Source organism: Tursiops truncatus, chromosome 5, assembly GCF_011762595.2.
Source record: "Tursiops truncatus isolate mTurTru1 chromosome 5, mTurTru1.mat.Y, whole genome shotgun sequence".
NCBI classification, from domain to species: Eukaryota; Metazoa; Chordata; class Mammalia; order Artiodactyla; family Delphinidae; genus Tursiops; species Tursiops truncatus.
In genome coordinates, this window is record NC_047038.1 from 76,103,561 (window position 1) to 76,128,845 (window position 25,285).

The 25,285-nt window shown below is 40.9% G+C and overlaps 2 protein-coding genes and 1 pseudogene across 4 annotated transcripts in view; 1 reads left to right on the forward strand and 2 right to left on the reverse strand.

Annotated features, from left to right (window-relative positions):
• On the reverse strand, window positions 1-11,510 carry LOC101338655 (nitric oxide-associated protein 1). The gene is made up of 7 exons (XM_033857093.2): window positions 10,004-11,510; window positions 8,708-8,872; window positions 7,883-8,088; window positions 5,022-5,153; window positions 3,881-3,997; window positions 770-890; window positions 1-321 (listed from the first exon to the last, which is right to left on the reverse strand). The coding sequence occupies exons 1-7, from the start codon at window positions 11,145-11,147 to the stop codon at window positions 119-121; spliced, it is 2,088 nt and encodes a 695-aa protein (XP_033712984.1). The 5' UTR covers window positions 11,148-11,510; the 3' UTR covers window positions 1-118.
• Window positions 11,511-12,077: 567 nt separating this feature from the next.
• The window catches only part of LOC101318802 (DNA-directed RNA polymerase II subunit RPB2), a 46,077-nt gene continuing 32,869 nt past the window's right edge, over window positions 12,078-25,285 (forward strand). For 2 of the 3 annotated variants that reach the window (XM_019928110.3, XM_073805301.1), the window contains exons 1-6: window positions 12,078-12,230; window positions 14,672-14,744; window positions 17,972-18,122; window positions 22,382-22,494; window positions 22,620-22,839; window positions 23,223-23,381. In XM_019928110.3, coding sequence (XP_019783669.1) covers window positions 12,212-12,230; window positions 14,672-14,744; window positions 17,972-18,122; window positions 22,382-22,494; window positions 22,620-22,839; window positions 23,223-23,381 — 735 coding nt within the window. In that variant the 5' untranslated portion in view covers window positions 12,078-12,211. Of the gene's footprint in view, window positions 12,231-14,671; window positions 14,745-17,971; window positions 18,123-22,381; window positions 22,495-22,619; window positions 22,840-23,222; window positions 23,382-25,285 lie in introns of those variants that run through there. The other variant, XM_019928112.3, reaches the window with a different exon arrangement.
• On the reverse strand, window positions 21,290-21,987 carry LOC101338443 (coatomer subunit zeta-1 pseudogene; annotated as a pseudogene).

Below are 25,285 nucleotides of genomic sequence, written 5' to 3' on the forward strand. Positions count from 1 at the left end.
CTTGGTAGCTTAAAAAGGGTGGCAGAAGGTTTTATTATAGCAATATTTAATGCAATGCAATGTATACAGTATGTTCTATATCGTTAATCTTCAGTGTGAACAGGTTAGCTTCATATATTTATCTTTTTTTCTTTTTCTGCAGATTGTACACAAGGGCAGGAGGCTTTTTGGTTTTATAGGCCACGCTTCTCCGGATGCGCTCTCCTTTGATGTTAACTACATGTGGCAAGAGTGGGCGCCGGACCGTCAGGACTGTTCCTTGAGGTGTGTAGCCTCGGAGGTGCAGTTTGTCCTTAAACTGTGGCGTTACTGCTACCCAGCCTATGCAAGAACATGGCAGAACACAGGTGGTGTTAGCAACTATCTTATTAAAAACACCAAACACAGCTCAAAATGGAAACCCAAGGGAGGCTACTGCTGTCTTTCACTCTATTTTTTAAAAGCATACAATGCATTTGTGAAAAGGTACAGATTTATTTTCAGAGTAGGTTACATCTTATGAATAATCTAGTATGTATTTCTTAAAATATTCAGCTTATGTCAGTTAAGGCACATCTGTATAAAAATATACTAAAGGTCAGTAAGGCTACTTTATTCACCTTTTAAAAAGTGCTTGGTGTAGGGACCTCCCTGGTGGTCCAGTCGATAAGACTCCGTGCTTCTATTACAGGGGGTGCGGGTTCGATCCCTGGTCAGGGAGCTAAGATCCCACATGCCGCGTGGTGCGGCCAAATTAAAAAAGATAAAAAAGTGCTTGGTGTAAAATTACCTGCAGAGGAGAACTTGATGTCAGCCACTGCTTCAGGTTCCCCAAGTCCTTCATCTAATGTGATGTCTTCAGCAACAAGAGGAGGAAATCCTGCCATTCTTTCTTCTCCACCCATTGGAACCTTCCATTGGGAGGAGATGAAGATATTTGGAGGTTCAAATTAAACCCCTGATAACTCTAATATTAAGTAAGGCACTGATAAGATAATACTGTACAGGTATCAAGAATAAAATCCTTTTAAACCATTTAACTGTTGAAAAAAACCCAAATCACACTTCTAGGTCAAATGAAAAGCCCGGGAGCTCTATGATGGATGAAGCCTATAGATCCCAGTGACAAGGGCCCCATGTGGGCATCCAACTGGTGGTAACGTCCAGACAGCAGAATCTTGCTTTATTAGCTTACAGTTTTTACAGTCCTCCATAAAGCTTTAGACACAATAATTTTGGGCAATTAAAGCAACATCCTTCCAAATACCTTATTTCTTACAGGCCTGGCTGGACACACAGATTAATCCCTGCCTCATCACCTCTCAAGGGTACATGGATAACGGGTAAGATTCAGCTTCTATGTTTACAGGTGTTTCCATGAATTGGAAGTAACTGGATAATAATTTACCTGTTTATTAACAGATCTCTCCGTGTTTAGCACTAAGACACAAGATAGCTATTACAATATGTTCTATATGGTCCCTACCCCCGAGGAGATCAGAAGGTGGAAACAGCAAGTAAATAAATTACAAGGTAAGAAACGTGATGAGAGGCATCTACTAAGTACTGTGATTGTGAAGGAAGTAATGAACGTGGTTTGGTCAAGGAAAACATTAATGAAGAGCAGAATTTGAAAAATAGATTAAAGTTATTCAGTGGGAAGGTATCCTGGGTTAGTATCATGTACACAGAAATTGGAAAAAGGATAATGAGTTCAGAGAACTGTAGTTTAACTGTGCAGAGTATGTTATGTGTGTCTGTACATTACTGATAAGGCTATCAGTTTAGACTTCTCTCAGTAATGTGGAACTACCAAGGAATTATAAGCAGGAAAGAGAAAAGAATCAAGAAAGAATACTGTGGCCTGCTTTGTATTTTGGAAAAATCTGCGTAGTGCAGGGTTTCTCAACCTCAGCACTATTGACCTTTTGGGCCAAATAATTCTTTGTCTCGGGAGGCTGTCCTGTGCATTGCACAATTTTTAGCAGCCTCTACTCAGCATCCACCAAGTTGTGAAAACGAAAAATGCCTCCAGTCTTTGTCAAATGTTCCCTTGGGGTAAGAGTCAGCCCTGGTTGAGAACTACAGCTGTGATGGGGTGAGGGTGGGCAGAAGGCAGTAAAACTGGGAGCTGGGAAAATACCTAAGGATATCAAAACAGCCTAAAGAAAGTAGATTACAGTTTGGACTATGAGGCTGGACTCAGTGATAATTAGGAGGCAGGATTGCCTTTGACTTGGGAGGTGAGTAAGAAAACCAGAAGGCAAGGATGAGCCACAGAGCAGCCCAAGAAACCATTTGTATTACACCGGGAGAGAAGCCTCAGTGTTGTTTTGTGAATTATCAGTGAGTCCACTCTGAAGACTACACAGATGCATGGGGGTGGAGCCCTACCCTGAAAATCCCACATGTCTCTGGAGTATTAACTTTAGGGCAGTTATTTCGATGGAGTTTTAATTTCACTCTGGCTTTCTTAGGAAATCCAGAGAGAAAGAAGCATTTACTTCCCAAGTCAGGTTGGTTTTATCCTTGTTGAAGGGCGGGTGTGTATTTTGTGTTTTGACTTATTTTCAGTTGTATGAGCATTAATTAATGGTAAATCACCTCTGCATTGGATGTACCCGCTATTTTTGCAGTAGGTATGTCCCATAATCTTCATCACCACAAATATGGAGCAGTGACAACAGTCCCCTTGCACTTGATCTTCTCCACAACCTCGTGGTGTAGGTACAACAGAGAGAGGTAAAGGAAACTTACCTAAAGTCACACAGCTTCGTTAAGTGGTGGAGCAGAGCAGGATTTGGACCCAGCCTGGCTCCAGAGATCTTAACTGTCATACATTACACACCAGCCAACAGTGTGTACCCATGTCTGGTTAAAGATCTGTAAACAGGCCCCATTCAGTCTCTGGTGAACTTGGAACAATTTCAGTGGCATAGAAAGGGCACAACAGGGACTGCAGAGCATGGGACGTGAGGAGTAAACTTGATTGTAAAGAGGAGGAATGAGCGGGACACTGAGTTTTGTTTTTTAAAGATTAGAGAGAGGGACTTCCCTGGTGGTCCAATGGTTAAGACTCTGTGCTCCCAATGCAGGGGGCCCAAGTTTGATCCCTGGTCAGGGGACTAGATCCCACATGCATGCCGCAATGAAGATCCCAAGTGCCACAACTAAGACCCAGCACAGCCAAATAAATAAATATTAAAAAAAAATAAAGATCAGAGAAATTTTAACACACTGCTTAACAGGTCAAAGGAAGGAGCAAGTAAAGCAGGAGAGAAGAGGTACAATAACCTCTAAGTGCCTGGGATTAAGAACCTGGGAGGAGAGCTTTTCCACTCATACAAGGGCTTCTCAACTCAGCACTATGCACGTTTTGGACCTGATAACTCTGTGTTGTGAGGTGCTGTCTTGTGCATTGCATTATGTTTAGCATCATCTCTGGCTTCCACCCACTAGATGCCAGTAGCATCACCCAGTTGTGAGAAAATCTGTAACTTGGAGCTCTTCACTCACAGTATACAGCACAACTTTCTGCAATAATGTGACCGCTGGGCAGTTGAAAAGTGGCTAGTACAAGTGAAGAACTAAATTTTAAAGTTTATTTCATTTTAATTAATTTATTTAAATAGGCACACGGGCCTACCGTATTGGACAGTATGACCTAGAGAAAACCCAGCTCTGTCACTATTCTAGGATCAGTCCAATCCAACGTCCCTTTTCTATAGGAGCCCACCTCACAAATATAGTCAAAATCCTCAAGGTGAACAAGGTCAGGGGAGAGCTAGCTGAGAGTGTAACAAAGATGGTTCTGTCCAACAAAGGCATTTTTAGCAGGGCCCTGGGACTATCACAGGGTGTGTTAACCTAACTATGCAACCATCAAAGCGTGTTGTCTTACCTTGAGTAACGTATGACCCCCGTGTTTCTGATATATAGTGTCTGCCTTGTCCAACGAAGTAATGTGAACGGGAAGGAAGTTGGAAGCCACAACTGTAAACCAAGCTGACTGATTTCCCTTAAGAAAGGAAGAAGGAACTTATTTTATATAATGAAAAACTTGCAAAACCAGCACATAACAAGGTATGATTAAAAAAAAAAAATGGAATTCCCTGGTGGTCGCCTGGTTAGGGCTCTGCACTTCTACTGCATGGCGCACGGGTTCGATCCCTGGTTGGGGAACTAAGACCCTGCATGCTGTGCAGTGCAGCCAAAAAAAACAAGGTGGGGGGGGGCAAAATATGGCAGAATACTGCATTTCACCCATTTACATAAAACTATGATTCCTTCCATAGGTTTGTTGATACTTAAAAAAAACAAACAAACAAACGTCTATTATAAAAAACAAAAAATACTGTCTGCTTTAAGCGTCCCTGTGTAAAGTTTGGTTTAAAATGTTAACATTCTATGGTCTCTATGGAAATACATAAGGTTTTAAGTGTGTAAGCCTAAATTTCCAACAAATTATGAACAAACACAAAACCAAGAAGTGTGCTAAGGCAATGGCTTGCAGGTTGCATTTAGTGTTGTTGGACATATCCATGTTTCATTTTCCATTTTTCTCCTCACTTTGGTAAAACGGGGATCAATTCTATAGATACTCTAAAATCTCTGAGTGATGCTATGTAAATGAATACCAAACCCAAAAACACATCTATAAAAGTATACACATCATGGAATATAAAGAGCATGGAATTTATTTAATGCATATTAACCCTGCACTTAAAGGTACGACCTCTGATTTCCATGTAAGACAATACCACAGGAGAGGGAAAGTATCTTTGCTTAATGCCAAGCTGTATGGGGCACTCGACTGCCTACTGAAGATACAGTTTTTTAAGACCTATTACTTTTTTCCCCCCATTTCATTATCCCAGGTTTTTACTATAGACATTTTCAAACACACACAAAGGAATAGTATACCAACCCCCACATAGTCATGACCTGGTTATCAACATTTTGCTAGTCTTGATTGTATATCTGCTTCCTTAAAGTAAATCCCAATACTAAAGTCATTTTTCAATGGTACGGACTTTCCTTACCTTCAGAAAATCTATGCGGCCTATGGCACCCAAAAATAGAACCATTCCTGGTTTAAGCACGAAAGTTCTTGGAACAATGGAATGTGTTGGCAAAACAATATTTACTTCTTTTTCTGTTAGAAGACTTAAAATCTGTAAAGCAGAGGGCAGATTTTTTAGAGAATTACTTTCAATGAACGTCTGATATATCATGCTTTACCTGTAGGATAAAAAGTTATTATATATTCCAGGCTTCACAAGAAATCAAAGTATGTATTTTAGAATTTTCTGCACATAAAATTCATATATTCTTTCTAAATGAATCAATTTATAGATGGCTTTACTCTTGTTTTACAACTTAATCTTGAGTAATGGCAAAATAACTTTACAGGAATATGAAACAGCAGCATCCTCTGAATTCTGTCAAACTTGCTGTGAACTGAAAACACTGATGATTCAATCCCAGGAGAAAAAATATGTTCTCTCGTCAAGCCTTCTAGGGAGCAGTAGTTTTCAGATAAAGGTAAGGTAAGGTAACGTGCTATATTCTGTCCTAGTGGCAGCTATGCATGCATTAAATGAAAATGATCACCCCGTTCTTGGAGCAGGCAAAGAGCTTGAAGAAGCTTTTCTAAATTCCAGTCTTTGGTTTCCTTATTTCCTCCAAATACTCAGCAAAAAAATGAGAGAAAGTTATGAATCCTGTGGCTTCTAAGGATGAAGAGTTCCTAAATAGACTAGAGAAAATGGAAAAGAAAAGCCAGGCGGTACAAGATTCTTGTAAGACTTAGGGAATCAAAATCTGATTTAAAAATTTTTGAGAAAGTAAAAAAATGGCCAGAAGTCTTTTGTGAACTTGCTTCTTAAGAAAAATAACAAGGAGATAACAAAATATGTGATATCTAGGGAGACTCACAAGAGAATATGTAAGGGGGCTGTGAGTATTTGTGCTTGAAAAAGCACATTAAAAGCCACATGCAGTAAAGAAATATTTTAACCCTTTTAGCAGAGACCCTAATACTTCACAATAGAGTTCCGTGGTTCAGTTTGGGAAACACTGGTTCAAGGCATTAAATAAATATATCAATAAATGGACAGAAAATCAAACTGCCTGAGAGAACTCTTATATCTAAAAACTTGAGGGTCTCACTGCAAATTAGCAAATCTGAATTTGCGAGTTAGCAAAGTCTTGCCTTTCTGACTAATTGACAAGAGGATATACAGGACTGAAGTAACTGCTATCTCTGACCTAACTGAGCCTAAAACTGAAGAATGAGTTGGTGAAGTTAAAGTTAAAGAACAGTTAAGGTTAAAGTTGAAGTTAAAGTTAAAGAACATTACTAGGAAGCACTACAGTTACTCTGAAGTTCTGGATTGCTAAGGAAGTAAAAACTGGACACAATTATTCTAGGAGAGAGAAAAAAAAAGTTAAAAGGTACATCAAATTCTGAGAAGGAAACAAGTGATTCTGATGAGGCAAAGGAAGGAAAAGTATCTAAGAATCTAATGTTGTTTCATAGGGATATACGGAGATAACTAGGTGAATTAGAACCTGGTCACTAACCATATTCAAAGGAAGCTGATTAGTGGATCTGTTGAAAGGCAGTATCCTGGATACACACTTGATTCAGTCAGTGACTTGGATAATGATCAAAACTGCAAATGAGGGCTTCTCTGGTGGCACAGTGGTTAAGAATCCACCTGCCAACGCAGGGGACACAGGTTCAAGCCCTGGTCCGGGAAGATCCCACCTGCTGTGGAGCAACTAAGCCCGTGTGCCACAACTACTGAAGCCCGCGTGCCTAGAGCCCGTGCTCTGCAGCAAGAGAAGCCACCGCAATGAGAAGCCCACACACCACAACGAAGAGTAGCCCCTGCTTGCCACAACTAGAGAAAGCCCACATGCAGCAATGAGGACCCAGCCCAGCCAAAAATAAATTAAGTAAATAAATTTAAAAAACAAAAAAAACCAAAAAAACTGCAAAAGGTTCTGAGATATAACAAATAGGTAGGATATAGGCTGAATTTAAGATAAAATAAAAGTTGCCCGGGAGATCCTGCAACTGGACTAAAAAGATATACAAGGGCAAGATAGGTAGAGTTGATTCTATTCTAAATTAGGTTCATCTGAGGGCACTTACATAAGAAAGTTAGTTCTTTGTGTCATACTTTCAGGAACAAAAACAAATTAGAATTCGTTCTGGAAAGGGTCCTTTGTTCATAGCCTGTTCTCAGAATAGCTATAGGAAATGAAGACAAACCATCTGGATTACGTCAGCACAGTAAGTGCTCCATGTTTGTTGGCTGAACTAATGAAAGAGAAGAAAAGGGTAGAGTGAGGAAGAGAGAGGATATTACACTCTAAAACATTTCAATGTCTGGCAAGGGGAACTAGACATTATATTTGTTCTATACACCTTTGGGGAACAATAGGTACAAATTACAGGGACACTGCTCGGCTCAATATAAAGAGCAGGGTTACCTTGGGAGGTGAGGTGACACTGCTTCAGCTGATGGTGAGTCACTCCTTACTTCAATTCAAGGTGGATGCACCTTCTGGTGAACATGTTATAGAGGGAACTCAAGCATGGAACAGGTGGCTGGACTGCAGTGATATTTATGCTTTCTTCCAACCTCAAAATCTAGGATTCTGTAAATGTCTTCCTAACTAAGGTAACAACCACAAGGATAGAAGTAGGTTGTTAGCAGTGACGTCTACCAAATGGCATACAGTACTTGATGGCATATAGATTCATCCCTGAAACGCTTCTATGCATGAATCAGAACTGAGTCTAAAATGAAAGGATACCTCTTTTTCTGCCAATTAAGACACTACTCTTGCAATTGAAAGTTAATGTTTCTAAAAGACATTAAATACCTACACAATTTTCTTTTGTAATTCCAGGGGTGTCATAAAACCAGTGGGCATCTTTCACATCTTGTGGGGTCAATTCTACTCGTTTGGTGGATTTATCTGCAACCATAACAGGTTCATTTCCCATGTCAAAGGCAAGTGAATCGGCATCAAACTCAAAGGCAGCTTTATTCTTCTGTTCTTCTGAATACAAGAATGTTCTTCCAACTCTTCCTAGAACAAGTTATACTGAAGTTAGTAGTCACTCCTTTAAAGCTTTTGACTTGAGACAGGTAGTTCTTAAGTTTGCCTCGTAGAAGTTACTAGGACTAACAATGGTGTTTGGAAGGAAGTGAGACCACAATGATACTTTTGCTTTATTTCTAAATGCAGTGGGAGTCGGACTCTTGCATTGATCAAGTATGTGTGGCTGGCTGTGCACACTGGGCAAAGGGGGAGAGTTTTGGGAATCAAACTGTTTTTAGTAAAGAAAGGTTGTAAAGAGATACCAAGGAAAGGGGGACAATCCAGTTTAAACCTGCTGCAGGTCAACAACTTGTACAGGGGGCTGGTATCTTAGTGAAAATGCTTGTTGCTGACAATGGCTAGAGAGGCAGTTATTTGCATTTCCTTTCCTGGATTTCTCCAAGTAGCTACTGTCTCAATTTTCCCAACACAATGAATTCTGGGTTTCCAAACAGTAGCCTTGCCTCTAAAAGGCCTCTATGTTCCAGAAAGAGGAAGTGTCTCTCCCCACAAAAACTGGCTAGCTCCAGAGAGCTCTATTTCAGGTTGTTCTACAGAAAATTTTAGCATAGACCTAAGGAAGAGTTTTCCTACAGAAGATGCTTACCTACTACGTAACCATGCTTTTTCAAGAGATTAAGTTTATTTTGTTCTTGCTGACTAAGATCTTCTTCTGCTTCTGTTGCATCTTTTTTAAGCCTTTTTTGCCTTTGAAACATTCTGTAAGGAGTTGGGTTACAAATAGGAAACTTCAGAAGGTTTAATGTAGTACCTGAAATACCAAAGAAGACATATATTCTCATAAACGTTGTACAAGAAAATGGAATAAAACATGTATGAGGATCTACACTGTCTTGGATACTGTGATTATTTCTCTTAACTTTCATGACAACCCTCCACAAAATTATTCTTACTTTACAGATGAGGCAATAGGTTCAGAGATTGGCCCACAAGCTCAACCAGGATTTGAATGCCAAATCTACAGGCCTGATCTTTTACATCTTCTGCATACTCCTAACCGGTATAAAAGCACTTCTGTGTATAAGTCAACCAGTGTCCCTGACAGAGAAGTACAGCTTATCAAGCAAAGTTCAACACTGGTTTCAAAGAATCAAATGAAGTAGTTCACTTTGCCAACTATTAGATACAAACAAGTCACAGAAGGACCCAGTTTGCAATTACTACAGACGTTTCTTTAAGTCACAAAGTTGATATTTCTTTGCAACAAAGCCACATATATTGCATTAGTGAATTATTCAAATGTTAAATCTGTATAGTACTCTCCTGACTAAACTCAAGATATGAAGAGTGAGACTGAAGGGTGGAGGGAGGTTTAGAAAGTAAAAGGACTTTCTGGAGAAATATACAAAGAACTAAAGTTACAAGGGAAACCTCCAAGAGAGCAGACACTGCTTTGTCCCCTGGTTCATCTACAGTGCCTAGAACAGTGACTGGTACCTAGAAGTACTCTAATTATTTCTATTGGAAAGTTACTAAAACATGTACTGAATTTCCAAGCATTAAACTGACACAAAAGAGAAATGTGACCGAAGTAGGTAGAGAATTTTTAAAGGAAGCCTCCAGCCGGCCCCTGGTGTACATTAAGGAGGGATATAGGACTAGGTGCCTGAACTACGATCAGACTTCCAGCTTCTCAGAAAACGAAGGAGGGTACTTCCCTGGTGGTGCAGTGGGTAAGACTCCACGCTCCCAATGCAGGAGGCCTGGGTTCGATCCCTGGTCAGGGAACTAGATCCCACATGCATGCCACAACTAAGAAGCCAGGCTGCCGCAACTAAGGAGCCCAAGTGCTGCAACTAAGGAGCCTGCCTACCTCAAGACCAGACACAACCAAATAAATATTTTAAAAAAATACGAAGGGGACGGGCATCCTAAGGCTCACCAGGCCAAGAGGAGATGGTGGCTCTGTCGATAGCCTCAGCGCCCTTGGCGATGCAGTAATCGGACTCCAGGAGCGTGTTGAAGAGAGTGGACTTGCCAGCGTTGGTGGCGCCAACCAGGTAGACGTCGCCGCGGTAGCGCCAGGAACGCTGGAGCGCGGAGATCAACTCTTCGACTCCATAGCCAGTCTTGGCGCTGATGAGCCGCACGTCTCTGAGCACCGTGCGGGACCTGGGCGAAAGATTCGCATTCTCCCCGTCCCGTGGCCGGTCCCCGCTGGGGTGTTGTGGCCTTCGGTAGCCAGGGGGCGGCAGGAGCCCGGCGCGGGTACAGTCGTCCCACAGTCGCTCCCGGAGCCGCTGTCGGTAGCCGGGAGTATCCTGGGGCAGCAGGTCCACCTTGTTTCCCAGCACGATCAGCTGCTTGGGGCCCACCAGCGCGGGCAGGTGGGGCAGCAGGGCGTCGGGCAGATCAAGCAGGTCCACCATGTACAGCACCAGGGCGGGCTCGGGCCGCCGCAGCGCGGCAGTCACCAGCTCCAGGTACTGCTCGCGACTCACCTGCATGTGCAGGGCGCGCCGGTGATGCACCAGCAGCCAGCAGCGCTGGCACACGGTCTGCGTCAGTCCGCCGTCCTCCTGCGCCGCCGCGCTGAGGAACTTCTCGCTGGGCAGGTAACCGGGCAGTCCCGGGTCCTGGCAGTGCAGCTCCGCCCCGCAACCCGAACAGTTTAGGCCGCTGGGCGGCACCGTCGCGTCCGGGTGCCCCACGACCGGGTGCACCCGCCGGCCGGTGCGTAGTTTCTGCTGCCGCCGCTCCTCCTGCCGCTGCAGCACCCGTCGCTCCTCCTCCTGACGCTGCTGCAGCTCCCGCAGCTGGTCTTGGAGGGTCACTGCGGGCTCCGAATCCGGGACGTACTCGGGGAACACAAAACTCTCCTCCATGTCAGCCCTTCCTTGGTTATCCCCAGTCGCTGTCGCGCCACGGGGAAGCCCACATCCCAGGCCGGATGAGTGCCGGGAGGTGGAGTTGGTCGCACATCTCCTCTCGAGGAGCGTCTCCCGGAGGCCATGGCGCGCTATCGTGGGAGTGGATCCCCGCAGGAAGCTGCACAGAAGCCTACGAGTGAGGCCCGCGGGCAGCATGAGAAACGCGGGCGTGGGCAAAGGGGCTGAGCCACCTTTTCTCACGTGCTCTGTGGCCCCAGATGTGCGTAAAACGGTAGCGACAGCCCGGGACTACCTGAGAGCTGTCATTTTTCAGCGTCGCACTTCAGGTCCTCCCGCGTCTAATCTCGTGAGTTCTCGCGATGAAGGCTCTGTGGTCAGAGAGCCCACTTAAAGTGGAGATAAATGCCCCGGGCACCTTAACTGGGGTGGGTTGGCCCAATAGGCTAGTGAGTGAGGGTTTATCAACTTTCAGGCTTCTTCAACGCGCCGCCGCTGGCACTACCTGCCGTTAAGAAATCACATTTTTTAAAGCTTCGTATTGTTTTGTCTTTCGGATTGGAAAATAGAAAATATAATGCCGCAGACTTATGGCCACAATTAAAACCTTTTATTAATACATCTTCCTGGCTTTATTATTTTTTTGCGGGTGTCAGTATTTGTGCAACAACATTAAAATATTTCTTAAACATTTTAAAAAATTGACAATGGTTTATGTACACAGAAATCTTTTTTTTTTTTTTTTTTTTTTTTTTTGCGGTACGCGGACTCACTGTTGTGGCCTCTCCCGTTGCGGAGCACAGGCTCCGGAGCACAGAAATCATTTTTTAAATCTTCGTATTTTTAAGTCTTTGGAACCGAAAAAAATAAAGCACGGCTACAACTAAACCCTTTATTATTAAATCTTTTTGACTTTTTTTTTTTTAGGTGCCATTATTTGTGCAACAACACTGAAAAACAAAGTTTCATTGGCTGGATCCGACTCAAACTGTAAAGAACAGTTCTCATTCTCAGGCACAGGGAAACTTCAGCCCACAAATCGCGCATGCACAATACTAACCCTTAACACAGCTTAACGTACCCTTCGCGCAGGCGCAGACCTTAATTGGCGTCTTTGTGGGCGGAGCTTCGTGTGGGACGCAGCGTATCCTGGGAACGCCGGAGACGGAAATTACTTCGCCTCACGCTGCGGACGTCGGAGTCGTTGCGCGCCTTTCCGTGTGTGATTTCTAGAGTTAGGAGCTCCGGAACCGTTTACCAATATGTATGACGCGGACGAGGGTAGGTGACCACCCAGAACACTCCGTGGCGACCCGTCTAAGGGGGGAAACGTGGGTAGCTGGACGAGTTGAGGATTTGCGGTCTCCTCCTCGGCCCGCCGCACCATGGCCCCAGTCGTTTCCCCACACTCCCGAGGCCGGGAACGAATCCGGGATTTTGAGAGGTGGAGGGTGCAGGGAACGTAGCCTTTATCATCTCGGTCAGGGTGACTCTTGTTCTCTCCTCAGTCTGCCCCTGGGTGAGTCTGACACTCCCTTCCCGTCTTGAAAACAGCGCGCAGAACCATGCGACAGGTTCCGTTGTTCCGACTTTGAAGCAAAGGACTCCTTTTTTGATTTCCCTTAAGGCGAGAGTTAATGAATTTATGAATAGTTGAATTTTTGAGCATCACCCTGTGCCAGGCATTGTGTTAGGCTCTGGAAGAACTCTGGGGACAAGGAATATAGTTTCTGTGTGTGTGCGGCGCGGGGGCAGGGTTTGGTTTAGTTTGGCGTTCCTTCATGCTGTCATATGCCTAAGTAAATTATTTTAAAAGATGACCTTTACATTTCCTCTATCCGCGAGATGACACAGTTCTAGATGGTATGTATTTTAACGAACAGGGACAGTATGTCTTTTTCTTTTTACATGTAGAGTTCGTAGTCACGTGTAGTGTATTTTCATTGTGTATTTTTAATGCTCCCTCTTCCGTTCTCCAAAGCTGCTATTTCAAAGTTCGTTTTCTTCTAGCTCCCAATCTCCTGGCCACCGCTTACATTTCTCTTTATTCCCTCAGCTACTTCATGGAGAAAATAGAAGCAAAAACTTAAACTCTACTGTTTAAACTTGTCTCATTTTTATCTTGCGTCTAGAAATTTATTAGCATCATTGTATTCTTTTTCTTAACTCCTGAGAAAAAAATTCAAAAAAAGTTTTTTCAGCTTAATTTTTTGAGTAGGTAATATAGTCTCATTTCTCAGAGGCTAGAAAACAAAAATGTTAAAAAGGATAAATGATGTACAAGTATAACTAAAACTGACTTCATTATTATCTCTCCTTTTCCAACCTTCCTACTTCTCCTGGGTGGCTGTGATAATAACATCTAGTGTGCCATCAAAGCTAGAAATCTCCAAGCCATTTTAGATACCTTTGTCTATTTTACCTCGCCCCCCGTGTGTAGGAGTCAGTAATTCCAGACCATTCAAGAAGCACTTATTAATAATTTATTTTGGATATGTATCAAATTTTGAATCAAAGTTGTTAAGTTTTACAGACTATGTATATAGGTCAGAATAGAAAAACAAAAATAGAGCACATTTATTCTTTTGCAGAAGAAGATGAGACTAATATTAGCACCAGTGCACACTGATTTTTCAAATGCCACATTTTATAAATTACTGTTGCTGCACAAATTCCCCAAAGTTTTGCTGCTTAAAAATTATTTAATATGTTCATGGATTAAATGAGTCAGGAATTTGGACAGGCATAGTAGGAATGACTTGTCTGTTGCCTGATGTCTGTCAGTGGTTGAACTGGGAAGACGCAAAAGCTGAGTGTTGACTGCTGGGGGCTGGGTGATGTGGAGTGTTTACTCATGTGTCTGGCATCTAGCCTAGGAAAACACAAGGACTAGGATTGCTGATTGCAGCATCTCGTAAGTGGGCCCACCATTTAGATTTTCTCACCTAAGTAGTAGGAGTTCTTAACGGCAGCTCAGGGCTCCAGAAGTAAGTGTTTCAATAAAGAAGGTGGAATTGCATTGTTATTCCTGACCTAGCTTCTAAAATCATGTAGCATTGCTTTAGCTGTATTCTCTTAGTTATGGGAGAGTCAAAAACCCACCCAGATTCAAGGGGAGGAAGCATAGACCCTCTATATTTTGATGGTAGGAGTGTCAAGATCACTTTATAAAAGAGCATGTGAAATGGAAGATAGTTGTGTCCATCTTTGGAAAATACAGCCTGTCATCCCTGTCCATGTGTGAAATGTTGCTGTTATAGACAGTTCACCTTAAGGTATTGCCCAGCTATTGGAGTCCTTTGCTGACTCCTCCCTCTTAACCTGATCTCTGACTGCAGTCTCTGAGGAGCCTATTGATCAGAGGATTATGAGCTTGCTCCTAGTTATCATTATAGGTAGTTATTAATGAGAATTATATGGGCTTCTTGGAGATGATGGAACAATCACAGATTCACACGACTTGCACTGAAACTTTCTCACGAGGCCTCTTTGTGTATTGGGAGAATACTGTGACGTAGACCTATGTATGTGTACATATATACCTATGTATATTGTTTCATTACAGTTCAAGTAATGTGATGACTGAAATTTTAAAGAAGTGGGGTAAAGCGATTGTTTTTTATTTAGTAAAGAGTAAATGTGTTTTTGCTACTTCACATCATAGTAAGATGTGAGCTAGTAGTATTTATTGCAAGTGAGAATGATTTTTTTTGTTTTTGCAGATATGCAATATGATGAGGATGATGATGAAATCACACCAGATTTGTGGCAAGAGGCATGCTGGATTGTAATTAGGTAACTTTTTAGACCAAACTGAATAAATTTTAAAAGGCACTGTAAACTGTACAGGGATTTCCTGCTTATTCTGTGTTTGAAAATTAGATGTTCTGTGTGAATATGCTGCATGAGAGCTGGTTTGTCATTTTATTTATTTTTTTAACTTTTAAAGTATTCTGATATACAGAAAAGTTACACAAAGAATTCATGTACACTTCACCCAGATTCCCTAAATGTTAACCTTATGCTGTGTTTTCTTTGCCTTATTCTTTCTCTGTCTACGTATTTTTTTTCTGAAATATTTGAGTCAGTTGTTTACCTAGGAATATTCTTTTACAGAATCATAATCTTATTAAAATAAGGAAATTAATACAGTAATCTTATTTAATCTAGAGACCTTACGCAGATTTTGCCAGTGTCCCAGTAATGTTCATAGCAAAATAAAAATTTTCTTATCCTGGATCCAACATAAGATCATATATTACATCTTGTTTTCATGACTTATTCTTTTGTCTTCTATAATCTAGAACAGTTCCTCAATCTTCCTTTCTTTTTTTTTGTTTCTCAAACTCACCATCTCTCTACAGCTTCCCATGACCTCACCTTTTTTTTTTTGACCTTGACATTTTTGAAGAATATAGGCAAATTATTTTTTAGACTGCCCCTCAGTTTGGGTTTGTCTGATGTTTCCTCATGATTAGTTTCAGATGATTACTTTTGGCAACAGTGATGTTCTGCTCTCAGTGCATTGTATCAGGAGGCACATGATGCCTATTTGTTACATTACTGGTGCTGTTAATTTGATTCCTCTTGGTTTTCTCCTTGTTTTAAATGGATAAAGTTACAACAGGTGGTATTTCGACCCACATTCCCATCCAATTCTAAGTGTAATTAAACTGTAATAAAACTCAGCAGGAAGCCTTACATATAGGTAAGAGAAGTAACTTTTAAGTAATAAAGTAACATCCTGCTATGTTAGGATATAAAATGCTGCAAGTCTCCTCACTTACCAAACTGACAGGTGCTTTGTATATAGTAACATTTTGATGCCTGTTTGAGCCCCACCATCTCCAAGATGCACATCCTCTCAGTTGACACTCCCTTTTCAAAGAGCACAAGCTTCTGACATTCTACCAGTTGTGTATGGAATAAAACTGAACCTTTGCTGAACGTTGTTTTAAAAATATGAGTTTTGGGGATGTAAGTATGTGTTTTTTTTTCCTATTAAACATGGGCTATAAACACTTTGTATTGAGACACTTGAATCTTCTATGATTTTGAGTATTAAACACAAAGAGACATTTTTAGCCAGATATTTGGAGTATGCCTATATTTTGTGATTGCCAGGGAGAAAGAATATTTTGATCTTAGCCAAAAAAACCAAATTGTTTTCAACTTATGTGACAAATTGCTCAAGGATTATATATGCTATTTGACAAGTCCTTGCATTTAACATTTGTTACAGAATAAAATGCCGTTTGATCTTTATATTTTAATTGATTATAGGTGCTTTAGTTTTTTGTGATATGACATTTTGTTTTTTCACTATTTAATATCAAGTGATCTTTCCCAAGCATTGTGAATGTGATATTACTTAATATATAGTGACTTCAGTAAGATGTCTCTTGGACAATAATCATGGTAGTAGATACCATAAATAAGAACTATTCAAATAGTTTAGGTGTTTAAGGGATGGCATTCTAATGAAGTACTGTCCTAATGATTTTGGGGAGAGTAACTATGGTTCAGCTTCCTGGGAGGATGAAACTTGTCCATAGTTTTTTAAAGATTTTTCATTGTAAATTGTCCATAAAAACCATTGCTGTTTACCTTACAGATTGTGCTTTCCATGTGCTTATGTACCAATGGCTGACCTAAATGGTTGTGAGAAATTTCTTTCCTGTCAGCTCACAGTCTCTACTGAAGGAAGTTGCCTCCACTCTTCTTGAGTCTGTGCCTTATACAGCGATGAATGTGTACTGTGTTCTCTGCCATAGAGAGCTTCTAATATTGGTGGCCATGGTTGATTGAATCAGGGTGGAACCTTGACCCAAAGCCAGCCAATCTGTAGGCTGGCCAGTTACGTGTGAGGTGATCTGATGATGCCAAAATGGAAGGCTGATGATTAGTTGGGCTACGAATGTTGTCTCAGAAAATTGATGTGAGGATGGGGGGAGTTAGTTACTAGGCAGAGAGGGCAAGGAGCTAAGTCCAGCTATGCAGCTTTTCCTGTGTGGTGGTGAGGGGAGAGATTCCTCTTGCAAACGGTGTGTCTACTCTTCTCGAGTCTCTGTCCTTCTTTAGGGCTTCAGTATTTGATTTCTGTGTCTATACTAATAGCTTTGATCTCTCACCCTTGCTCCATTTTTAATCAGTCATTTGCTGAGTATTTTCACTTGAATGACTTAGTCCCATCTTACCTTTAACGTATTCAAAGTAGAATAATCTTTAACCTAAAATCGAAGTTCTTACACATGCTATATTTTAGTCATTGATATCATTTTCTTCCCTCTTATTCAAATTAAAGTTCTTATTTTTATCTTTTTTTCCATGCTTTTTTTTGTTATATAAGTTTTAGGTGGACAGCATTATAGTTCAACATCTGAATACACTACAGAGGGATCACCACCACAGTCTAGTTACCATCCATCACCATACCTTTGACCCCCTTCACCCATTTCACCCACACACACTAACCCCCTCCTCTCTGGTAACCACTAGTCTGTTCTCTGTGTTTGTGAGCTTTTGTTATCTTTTGTTTGTCGGTTGGTTTTGGTTTGGGTTTTTTTTTTTTTAAGATTCCACATATGAGTGAAATCATGTGGTATTTGTTTTTCTCTGACTTTTTTCACTTAGCATAATATTCTCTTTGTCCATGTTGTCATTTATTTTTCTGTTTGACTATGCATTTCATTAGTTTTGAGAAATGTTTCAAGAGGTTGGATGAAATTTATCTATAAAGGACATTTATAAATTAGGACTTCCTTATAGTTCTTATGTTGTGCTTTAATAATTTTACCCACAAGTATGTCTCATTTCCCCAAACTTAACAATAAGTCCTACAAAGAAAGTGTTCCTAATCTTACCTCTTTTTTGGACACCTCATAGTATTTTATGTAGTGATGAGTGCAGGGTGTTGGTATTTAATGATTAGTATTTGTCAAATTTGATGATAATGAAAATGGGGAAATATGCTAGAAAACATCACTAGGTGTAACTGATTATGAACTCAAATATTTTCCCAGTTCCTATTTTGATGAGAAAGGCTTGGTCAGACAACAGCTGGATTCTTTTGATGAGTTTATTCAGATGTCTGTTCAAAGAATTGTGGAAGATGCTCCACCTATAGACCTACAAGCCGAAGCTCAGCATGCTAGTGGAGAAGTTGAAGAACCGGTAAGATGGTTCAATAAAGTAATATAAATAAGGGTATTGATTTGAAATTTCAGTCCTTCTGTCACCTGGCTTAAAGGTTAAAAAAATAAAAAGTTAGGAGGTGTTTTTATTAGTGTACTTAAAACGTTTCAGTCAGCTCCTGATTTATTCTTACTAACGGAGAGATGCATTTTTGCAAGTAATGCAGAACCCTAATTCTTTTTCAGATAGTATGTGTTTAATAGCCAGGAAGAGGAAACTCAGAGGTATGATGAACTACAAAGAGAAGCAAGCCAGAAATAGTCGTGTTGCCTCAGAAAATCCCACTTTTTTCTTTCACAGAGTAAGGAATCAAAAGAAAAATAGGTGAAGGACCTTTTTCCCTTGATTATTTGTTGCATGAAATACATTATTATATCAATATAAGAGCTAATAAGGGAAAAGCACCCAAATATATTAGCTCTTTTAACTTTTCTAAGTTCATTGTAGTCTTTTTTTTTTACACATATGCATGTTTTCAGCATTGTTAAATCATAGCAAGGCTATCATTTTAGAATCTAGTTTTACATGAGTGATTGTAAATAACTGTGTAGTCCAAAAAATGACTGTCCCTAGTTTTTTTTTTTTTTTTAACATTATTTATTTATTTATTGGCCGCGCTGCCTGGCTTGCGGGACCTCAGTTCCCTGACCAGGGATTGAACCTGAACCATGGCAGTGAAAGCCCAGAATCCTAACCACTAGGCCACCAGGGAACTCCCATGTCCTTAGTTTCTGAGTAGAGAGGCAGCATGATGGGCCTTGAGGGACAGGGAAAGCTAAAAAAAAAAAATGAGGTAGAGAAGAAGTAGAATTAGACAGAGGGAGAGATTATTATTTCCTGCCAGTTCAGTCCCTCTTTTCTGTAGCTTATCTCGTAAGGGCTAATGTATTATTCTCATTCTGGTTGGAGGTGCTGCACAGACTTTTGCTGTTAAGAACAAAAATAATTGGCTCTTCTGGCACTGTGTTGGAAAAATGGGTGTAAAATGCTTTTCCTATACTTACGGCGTTTTCTCTTCATGGTCTTTTCAAAACAAGAGAGATAACAATATAACATAGCAGCTTCATAGTGCCAGAATAAGTACTACCAAAGAGCTCTCTCAAGCTTGGCTATCAGAGCTTAGTGGAAAAGATGGGAGGGACTTAAGCTGACTGTGAAGGGCATTAGTCTTAGTAGGGAAAAGATATTTAATCATTTCAGCAAAAATACTTTGTGTTTTTGGCTTATGGCTGGAATAGAGGGACCACAGCAGTCAGTAGATTGTTTTTGGTTTGATCTGTTTTTGATAGGTGTTTGTGGAAGATAAGATGGAACCAGATTGTCACATGCTTTGGATGTCATGGGGCATTGTGGAAAGATTGTCAAAGAATGTACATGAAGCATTATTTTTAAATGGTTACTTTGGAAATGGTGTTTACTTGGAGTGGGAAGAGGCTGGAGTCAGATTAAAATCTTGGAATAGCTGAAGTTTCAGATAATAATGTCCTAGATTAGGGTAATAGTGGAAATGAGTAGTTGGATGGCTGAATTCCTTTTGGTTCATTATCACCACTAGTTCTCTTTGCTCTTTACCTACTCCAGTTTGGGAAACTTGGGTATTAATAATTTTCCTTTAGTGGTCTGCTTAGTCCCATCTTTTCCTTTTCTGATATTTGATTTAGAGAGAAATCCACTATCCATTTAGCTCTGGAAAGTTCTCATGGATCTTGTTTTATTGGGTAGCAGATAGATATTTAATTGAAAACTTTTCTTTCTCCTTTCTTCCTTTCTTTCTTTCTTAACTATGGACTGAGCTAAAGTCAGCCAGGGTTGGAAATTCTCATTCCTTTATGTAGAATAGTAATTAGGATTTTCTGTGTGTTTTTAAATTCCTCTTTGCACAGAGCGGTATATGAAGGTGGCTGTCATCCTGACTCTATACATCCCTTACACAAAAATGCCCCCCAAGGATGCCCAGTTATCCACCCCACTTCAGTTTTGGAGAATTGGCAGGTGGGGCAAAACACTAAGTCTCAGGAGGGTTTCTTGAGACATTTTTGTGGGAAGTTTTGGGTCAAGGGGAGAGATGAGACCCAACAGTGGGTGTGCCATCCTCTGCTTTCCTGGGGAAATCCAAATCCCAAAAGTTTTCTGAAGAGAGGCACCTCTCTGCGTGACCTAGGGAGGGGAGGTGACCAGATGACCAGACCTACTGCCTGGATGTAAGGCTGAGGCAGAGAGAGGACAGGGTCAAGCAGATATCTCAGACCCAAGACAGAAGAATGAAATGCAAGAGAGGGGGAGAAGGGGACTGAGAGATCCCAGAGGCCCAAGTCATCAATTCCACCCTGTCTCCAGTTCTGAGCAGAAACTCTTCTTCCCAAGACTACAGTGGAGTTTTAGTTCAGGGACTGGCTTTGCTCCAGGGCACAGAGAGGACAAGCCAGGCAGAGATCCCACAGGTAGTGAAGGTGGAGAGTTAAGGTATCGGACAAAAAGATGGACGCTCCCACAGTGGGTACGCACAGACCACAGCAGTTTTGAAACTGTAAGCCAGGATCAGGGTAAAACATGCAGCTGTGGCTGAAATACAGAATGTTATAGGCCCTCTCCAGTAAAATTTAAATCACTGCTTATTCCACTCTGTCCCCTGCCTATGAGCTGTTCCCAAGGTTTTTTCCAAGGCTGGAGTCCTGGACAGTAAGAAGGAATGGGAGAAAATACTGAGGTCAGCATGTAGGGCTGCGGCTGAGACTTGATATGCCTCTCCCCACCCCCACTCATTCTGTAGAAAAGAATTTGCTCTCCCTCCCCTTGATGGGCTGTTGGGATGAAGGCAGGGTAAAGACAAAGGGAGGAAAACACTCAGCACATTCTTTCTCCTGCTTTGATCTGAAGTGTAGCTGCAGCCAAAGGGCACAGAAGTGGGGGAGAAAATATGGGGGATAGGAAAGCATGGGAGCATAATCCAGCTGAGAAAGGAAGAGGGTTCTTCCACTGCCCTGTGTCCAAAAATCTGCTGAGAGCTTTAGTCCCGGAACTGCAAAAAAGAGTGCGAAGGAATGGGAAGCGTATATGGGTTTGTGGGGGAGGCAGCCACAGACAGGATGGAGATCTAAGGATCCCTGGGATCCCCGAGCTGACTCTGAGAGCATTAGTTGGGGGACTGGATGAGAAGTCACAGCAGACATGTGGATTTTTTGAGGGGGTATGGAGCCAGGAACAGTGAGGTCTTCACCGAAGGAGTGACCACTTGATCTGTTCTTTGGCTGACTGCAGCACCTGAGACTCAGTCTTCTCTGTAAGGGGGACATCTCCCCTTAGTGCCACCCGCTGTACCACTTGCTGGGGATTGCTCTCTAGGATCACCCCTCAATCTACGATTTCATCCACAACCAAGAAGAACCCCTCCATGTTCTTCAGCAGAGCTCACTTTTCTACATTTTTCCTCAGCATCTGGCTCAGTGAGTCGAAGAAGAGGCAGTTCAGAATAGCCATGAGCATCATCTCATTTTCGTATGAGCTGCCAATCGTATAGAAATAGAGATCGATAACTGCTTTTGCATACCACTGTCAGGACTCCCAAGAGGGCAGTTTCAGTGTCAGACTGACAGGTCTTGTTGAAAGTGTTCTTCTCAAAGGCCTTTTGCTCCTTGACACAGAGGTAGCTGTCATCACAGTACTTGGCAAAAAATCTATCTCCATCATTGTCCAGAGTCAGAATGGCTTTGACAGTGTACAAGGAGGGGTCCGAAATCAGTGCATCTATCTTGCCCCATAGCTGGCACCGATGTCTTCTGTACATTTAATTGAAGAGTTCGGTTTTCTTTTTTTCTATCTTCTGTTGATTAGTTTAGAACACACTTCTAATTGTATGAATTTATCTTTTCTTTGTTTTCTGATAACTTTGTTAACCTGACCTAAACTAAGGAGAGGGCACATGAAACAGCTATACAGATCATTAATGCAAATCCATTTCAGTTGTTTGATATGAACTCAGAGCTTAGTCTTTATTTACTTGTGATACATTAAATCTCCTTTTGTCTTCCACCTTAAGAAAGTGATGAAGTATAAAACTTGACGTTTGTGGAGTATGAATGTTGCCCTGGGAGAGTCACCATTTTAGTAAAGTGGATTGACTTTGGCATTTTCTAGAGCTGTTTCTACTCAAAATGTTAATGTTGATTAAAATGGAATCATTAAATCGTTTATGGAAAAAAATTATTTACCCTTTTCCATTGTTTTTGTTTTCATTTTAGCCAAGATACTTGCTGAAGTTCGAACAAATTTACCTCTCCAAGCCTACCCATTGGGAAAGAGATGGTGCTCCATCACCGATGATGCCAAATGAGGCCAGATTAAGAAATCTCACGTAAGAAAGATATTTCTTTTCCAGCAGCTGATATTGAAATAAGATTCAGAAAATAAAATTTTAGCCAGTTGAGAGTATTAGTAATCACCTTAGTATTCTCTTGTGATCTATTTTTATTTTCAAAGGTACTCTGCTCCACTTTATGTTGATATAACAAAAACAGTCATTAAAGAAGGCGAAGAACAACTTCAGACACAGCATCAGAAAACTTTTATAGGGAAAATTCCAATTATGTTGCGTTCAACTTACTGCCTATTGAATGGCTTAACAGATCGTGATCTTTGTGAGTTAAATGAATGCCCCTTGGATCCTGGTGGCTACTTCATTATTAATGGATCCGAAAAGGTATAGTAGCATTATTTTTTTTTAATTACCAAATGATGATTAAGATTTAAATCATGAAAGTTGAAATCAAAAAGTAAACTTTTGTATAATCTGGAAGTAGCAGTTGAATTATTAAGGAGGTGACAGCCGAATTTATATTAAACCAAAACTTTGTTTAGTTATATATATTGGGTTGGTCAACCCAATAATATACACTAGAAATTTGGTCAGTTTGAGCTTGTATGTTTTGGTGAAGTGTTTATGCAAAATGGAGTTTGTAAAGTTCAAGAATTGATGTTTCAGTGAGCCTATACAGTCAGACTAAATAAAGATGTAGCTTTGACTGTTGTTTCTAATTCAAAGATCTTGTTGGTTTTATGGCTGTAATTTTATTGTCCATATAGGTTCTGATTGCTCAAGAGAAAATGGCAACAAACACAGTCTATGTGTTTGCCAAAAAGGATTCTAAATATGCCTACACAGGAGAGTGTAGATCATGTCTGGAGAATTCTTCTCGACCCACCAGTACTATCTGGGTTAGCATGCTGGCAAGAGGAGGACAGGTATGGACTATTATATGCTATTTGGGTTTATTCCTTTTGGTCTAGTTTTGTAAGTTACCAGGCTGCATGTTTAGTCAGAAAGTTTTTCTGGAGCATATTATCAGTGTTGTATGGTAGGCATTTTATTATTTACTTACTACTGTGTAATAAATCACTCCAGTAGCAACATTTATCATCTCACAGTGTCTAGATGTGGATTAGCTGGGTCCTCTGGTCACAGGGCTGCAAACAAAGTGCTTGGGCTGCAGTCATCATCATAAGGCTTATTTGCATGGCTGTCGGCAAGATCCAGTTCCTTGCTGCACGGCTCCCCTCCATACAGCCCCTGACAATATGGCAGCCTGCTTGTCAGAGAGAGTAATTGAGCAGAGCCGTAGAGCATATGAGCAAGGTGGAAATCACCATCTTTTACACCTTAATCTTGGAAGCAACATCCTATCATTTTTGCCATGTTCTTTTTGTTAGATACAAGTCAGTAGTACATCTAGTCTGTACTCGGGGCGGGGGGGGGACTACACAAGGCAGTAGTAGTAGGCAGGGATCATTAGTCACCATCTTAGAAGCCACCTACCATAGGCTTGTTACTTACAATAATGTAATCTAATAATAGCATTTCTTGACTGTTTGCTATGTGCCAATTATGTTACTCAGATTGCTTGATTTAATCTTTGCAACTATACTGGAAATTTGTTGTAATTAACTATTTAATTTCATGTACATTTTTATTTGTAAAATTTTAAAAAATAAGTCATATACACATTAAATAGTTCAAAAAAGTACAAAAAAGCGTACACTATAAAAATTAGTCTTCCTTTGACCCCCAGATCTCTTCTCTAAGAAGCAGCTGATTTGATAATTTCTCATGAATCCATCCAGAAATAGTCTTAATTAAAAAATGCAAATGGGGGCTTTCCTGGTTTTACAGTGGTTAAGATTTTGCCTGCCAGTGCAGGGGACACGGGTTCGATCCCTGGCCTGGGAAGATCCCAGGCCGCAGAGCAATTAAGCCCATATGCCACAACTACTGAGCCCATGTGCCGCAACTACTGAGCCTGCATGCTACAACTACTGAACCCTGGATGCCTAGAGCCCGTGCTCTGCCACAAGAGAAGGCACTGCAATGAGAAGCCCATGCACCGCAACAGAGTAGCCCCCGCTCACAACTAGAGAAAGCCCACTTGAAGCAACGAAGACCCAATGCAGCCAAAAATAAATTTAAAAATTAAAATAAAAAAAACCAAATGGGAGCATACCATGCACACTGTTTGAACATTGCTGATACCTTTTAAAAACAGATTTAGATCAGCAGTTGATCATTGTTTGTAAGTTGATATTCCATGCGTAGATATAGCATAATTTATTGAGCCATTTCCCTTGTGATGGATGTTTAGGTTTCCAGTTTTGTGCTCTATTATAAACAGTTCTGCAGAGTCTAATGTCACTTTAATAAGTTTTATAAAGAAGAACTTGAACATTAGAGAGGTTTAAGTGTCTGAAGTTAAAATCCTGTGTGGAATAGGTGTTTTAAAGAATTAAAATGGTTTTTACTTGTGAATGGGGGTAGAATGGGGCCCAAGTACAAGTGTTTGGAAAAGATCCCCAGGTGATTGTGATGTGCATTCTTTGTTGATAAGCATTGGCCTGGATTATGAAGGGCAAAAGAAAGGAAAATCATCTAGATTTAGTGATAAGTTTGATATGAGGATGAATCAGTTAAGATTCTTTGGTTCTTTCCAGAATTTTCATTTAATCAATTTAGGAATCGGGCCTAAATTGCTGTTGGTGCCCATGTTGCTGTTGTTTTTAATTCCCCAGAGTAGTCTAATGTGAAGCCAGAGTTGAAAATCACTGAGCAAAAACACAAGGTCTTTGTCTTATAATCATGGGAAATAAAATTAAAAGGA

Excerpts from the sequence above, each read along its gene's own strand:
- LOC101338655 (XM_033857093.2), bottom strand. The coding sequence starts at position 11,147 with ATGCTGCCCGCGGGCCTCACTCGTAGGCTTCTGTGCAGCTTCCTGCGG. Across the intron at positions 8,089-8,707 it reads AAAGCATGGTTACGTAGTAG|GAAGAGTTGGAAGAACATTC; the intron begins GTAAGCATCTTC and ends AACTTGTTCTAG. Across the intron at positions 5,154-7,882 it reads GAATTACAAAAGAAAATTGT|ATTTTAAGTCTTCTAACAGA; the intron begins GTAGGTATTTAA and ends TCTGCTTTACAG.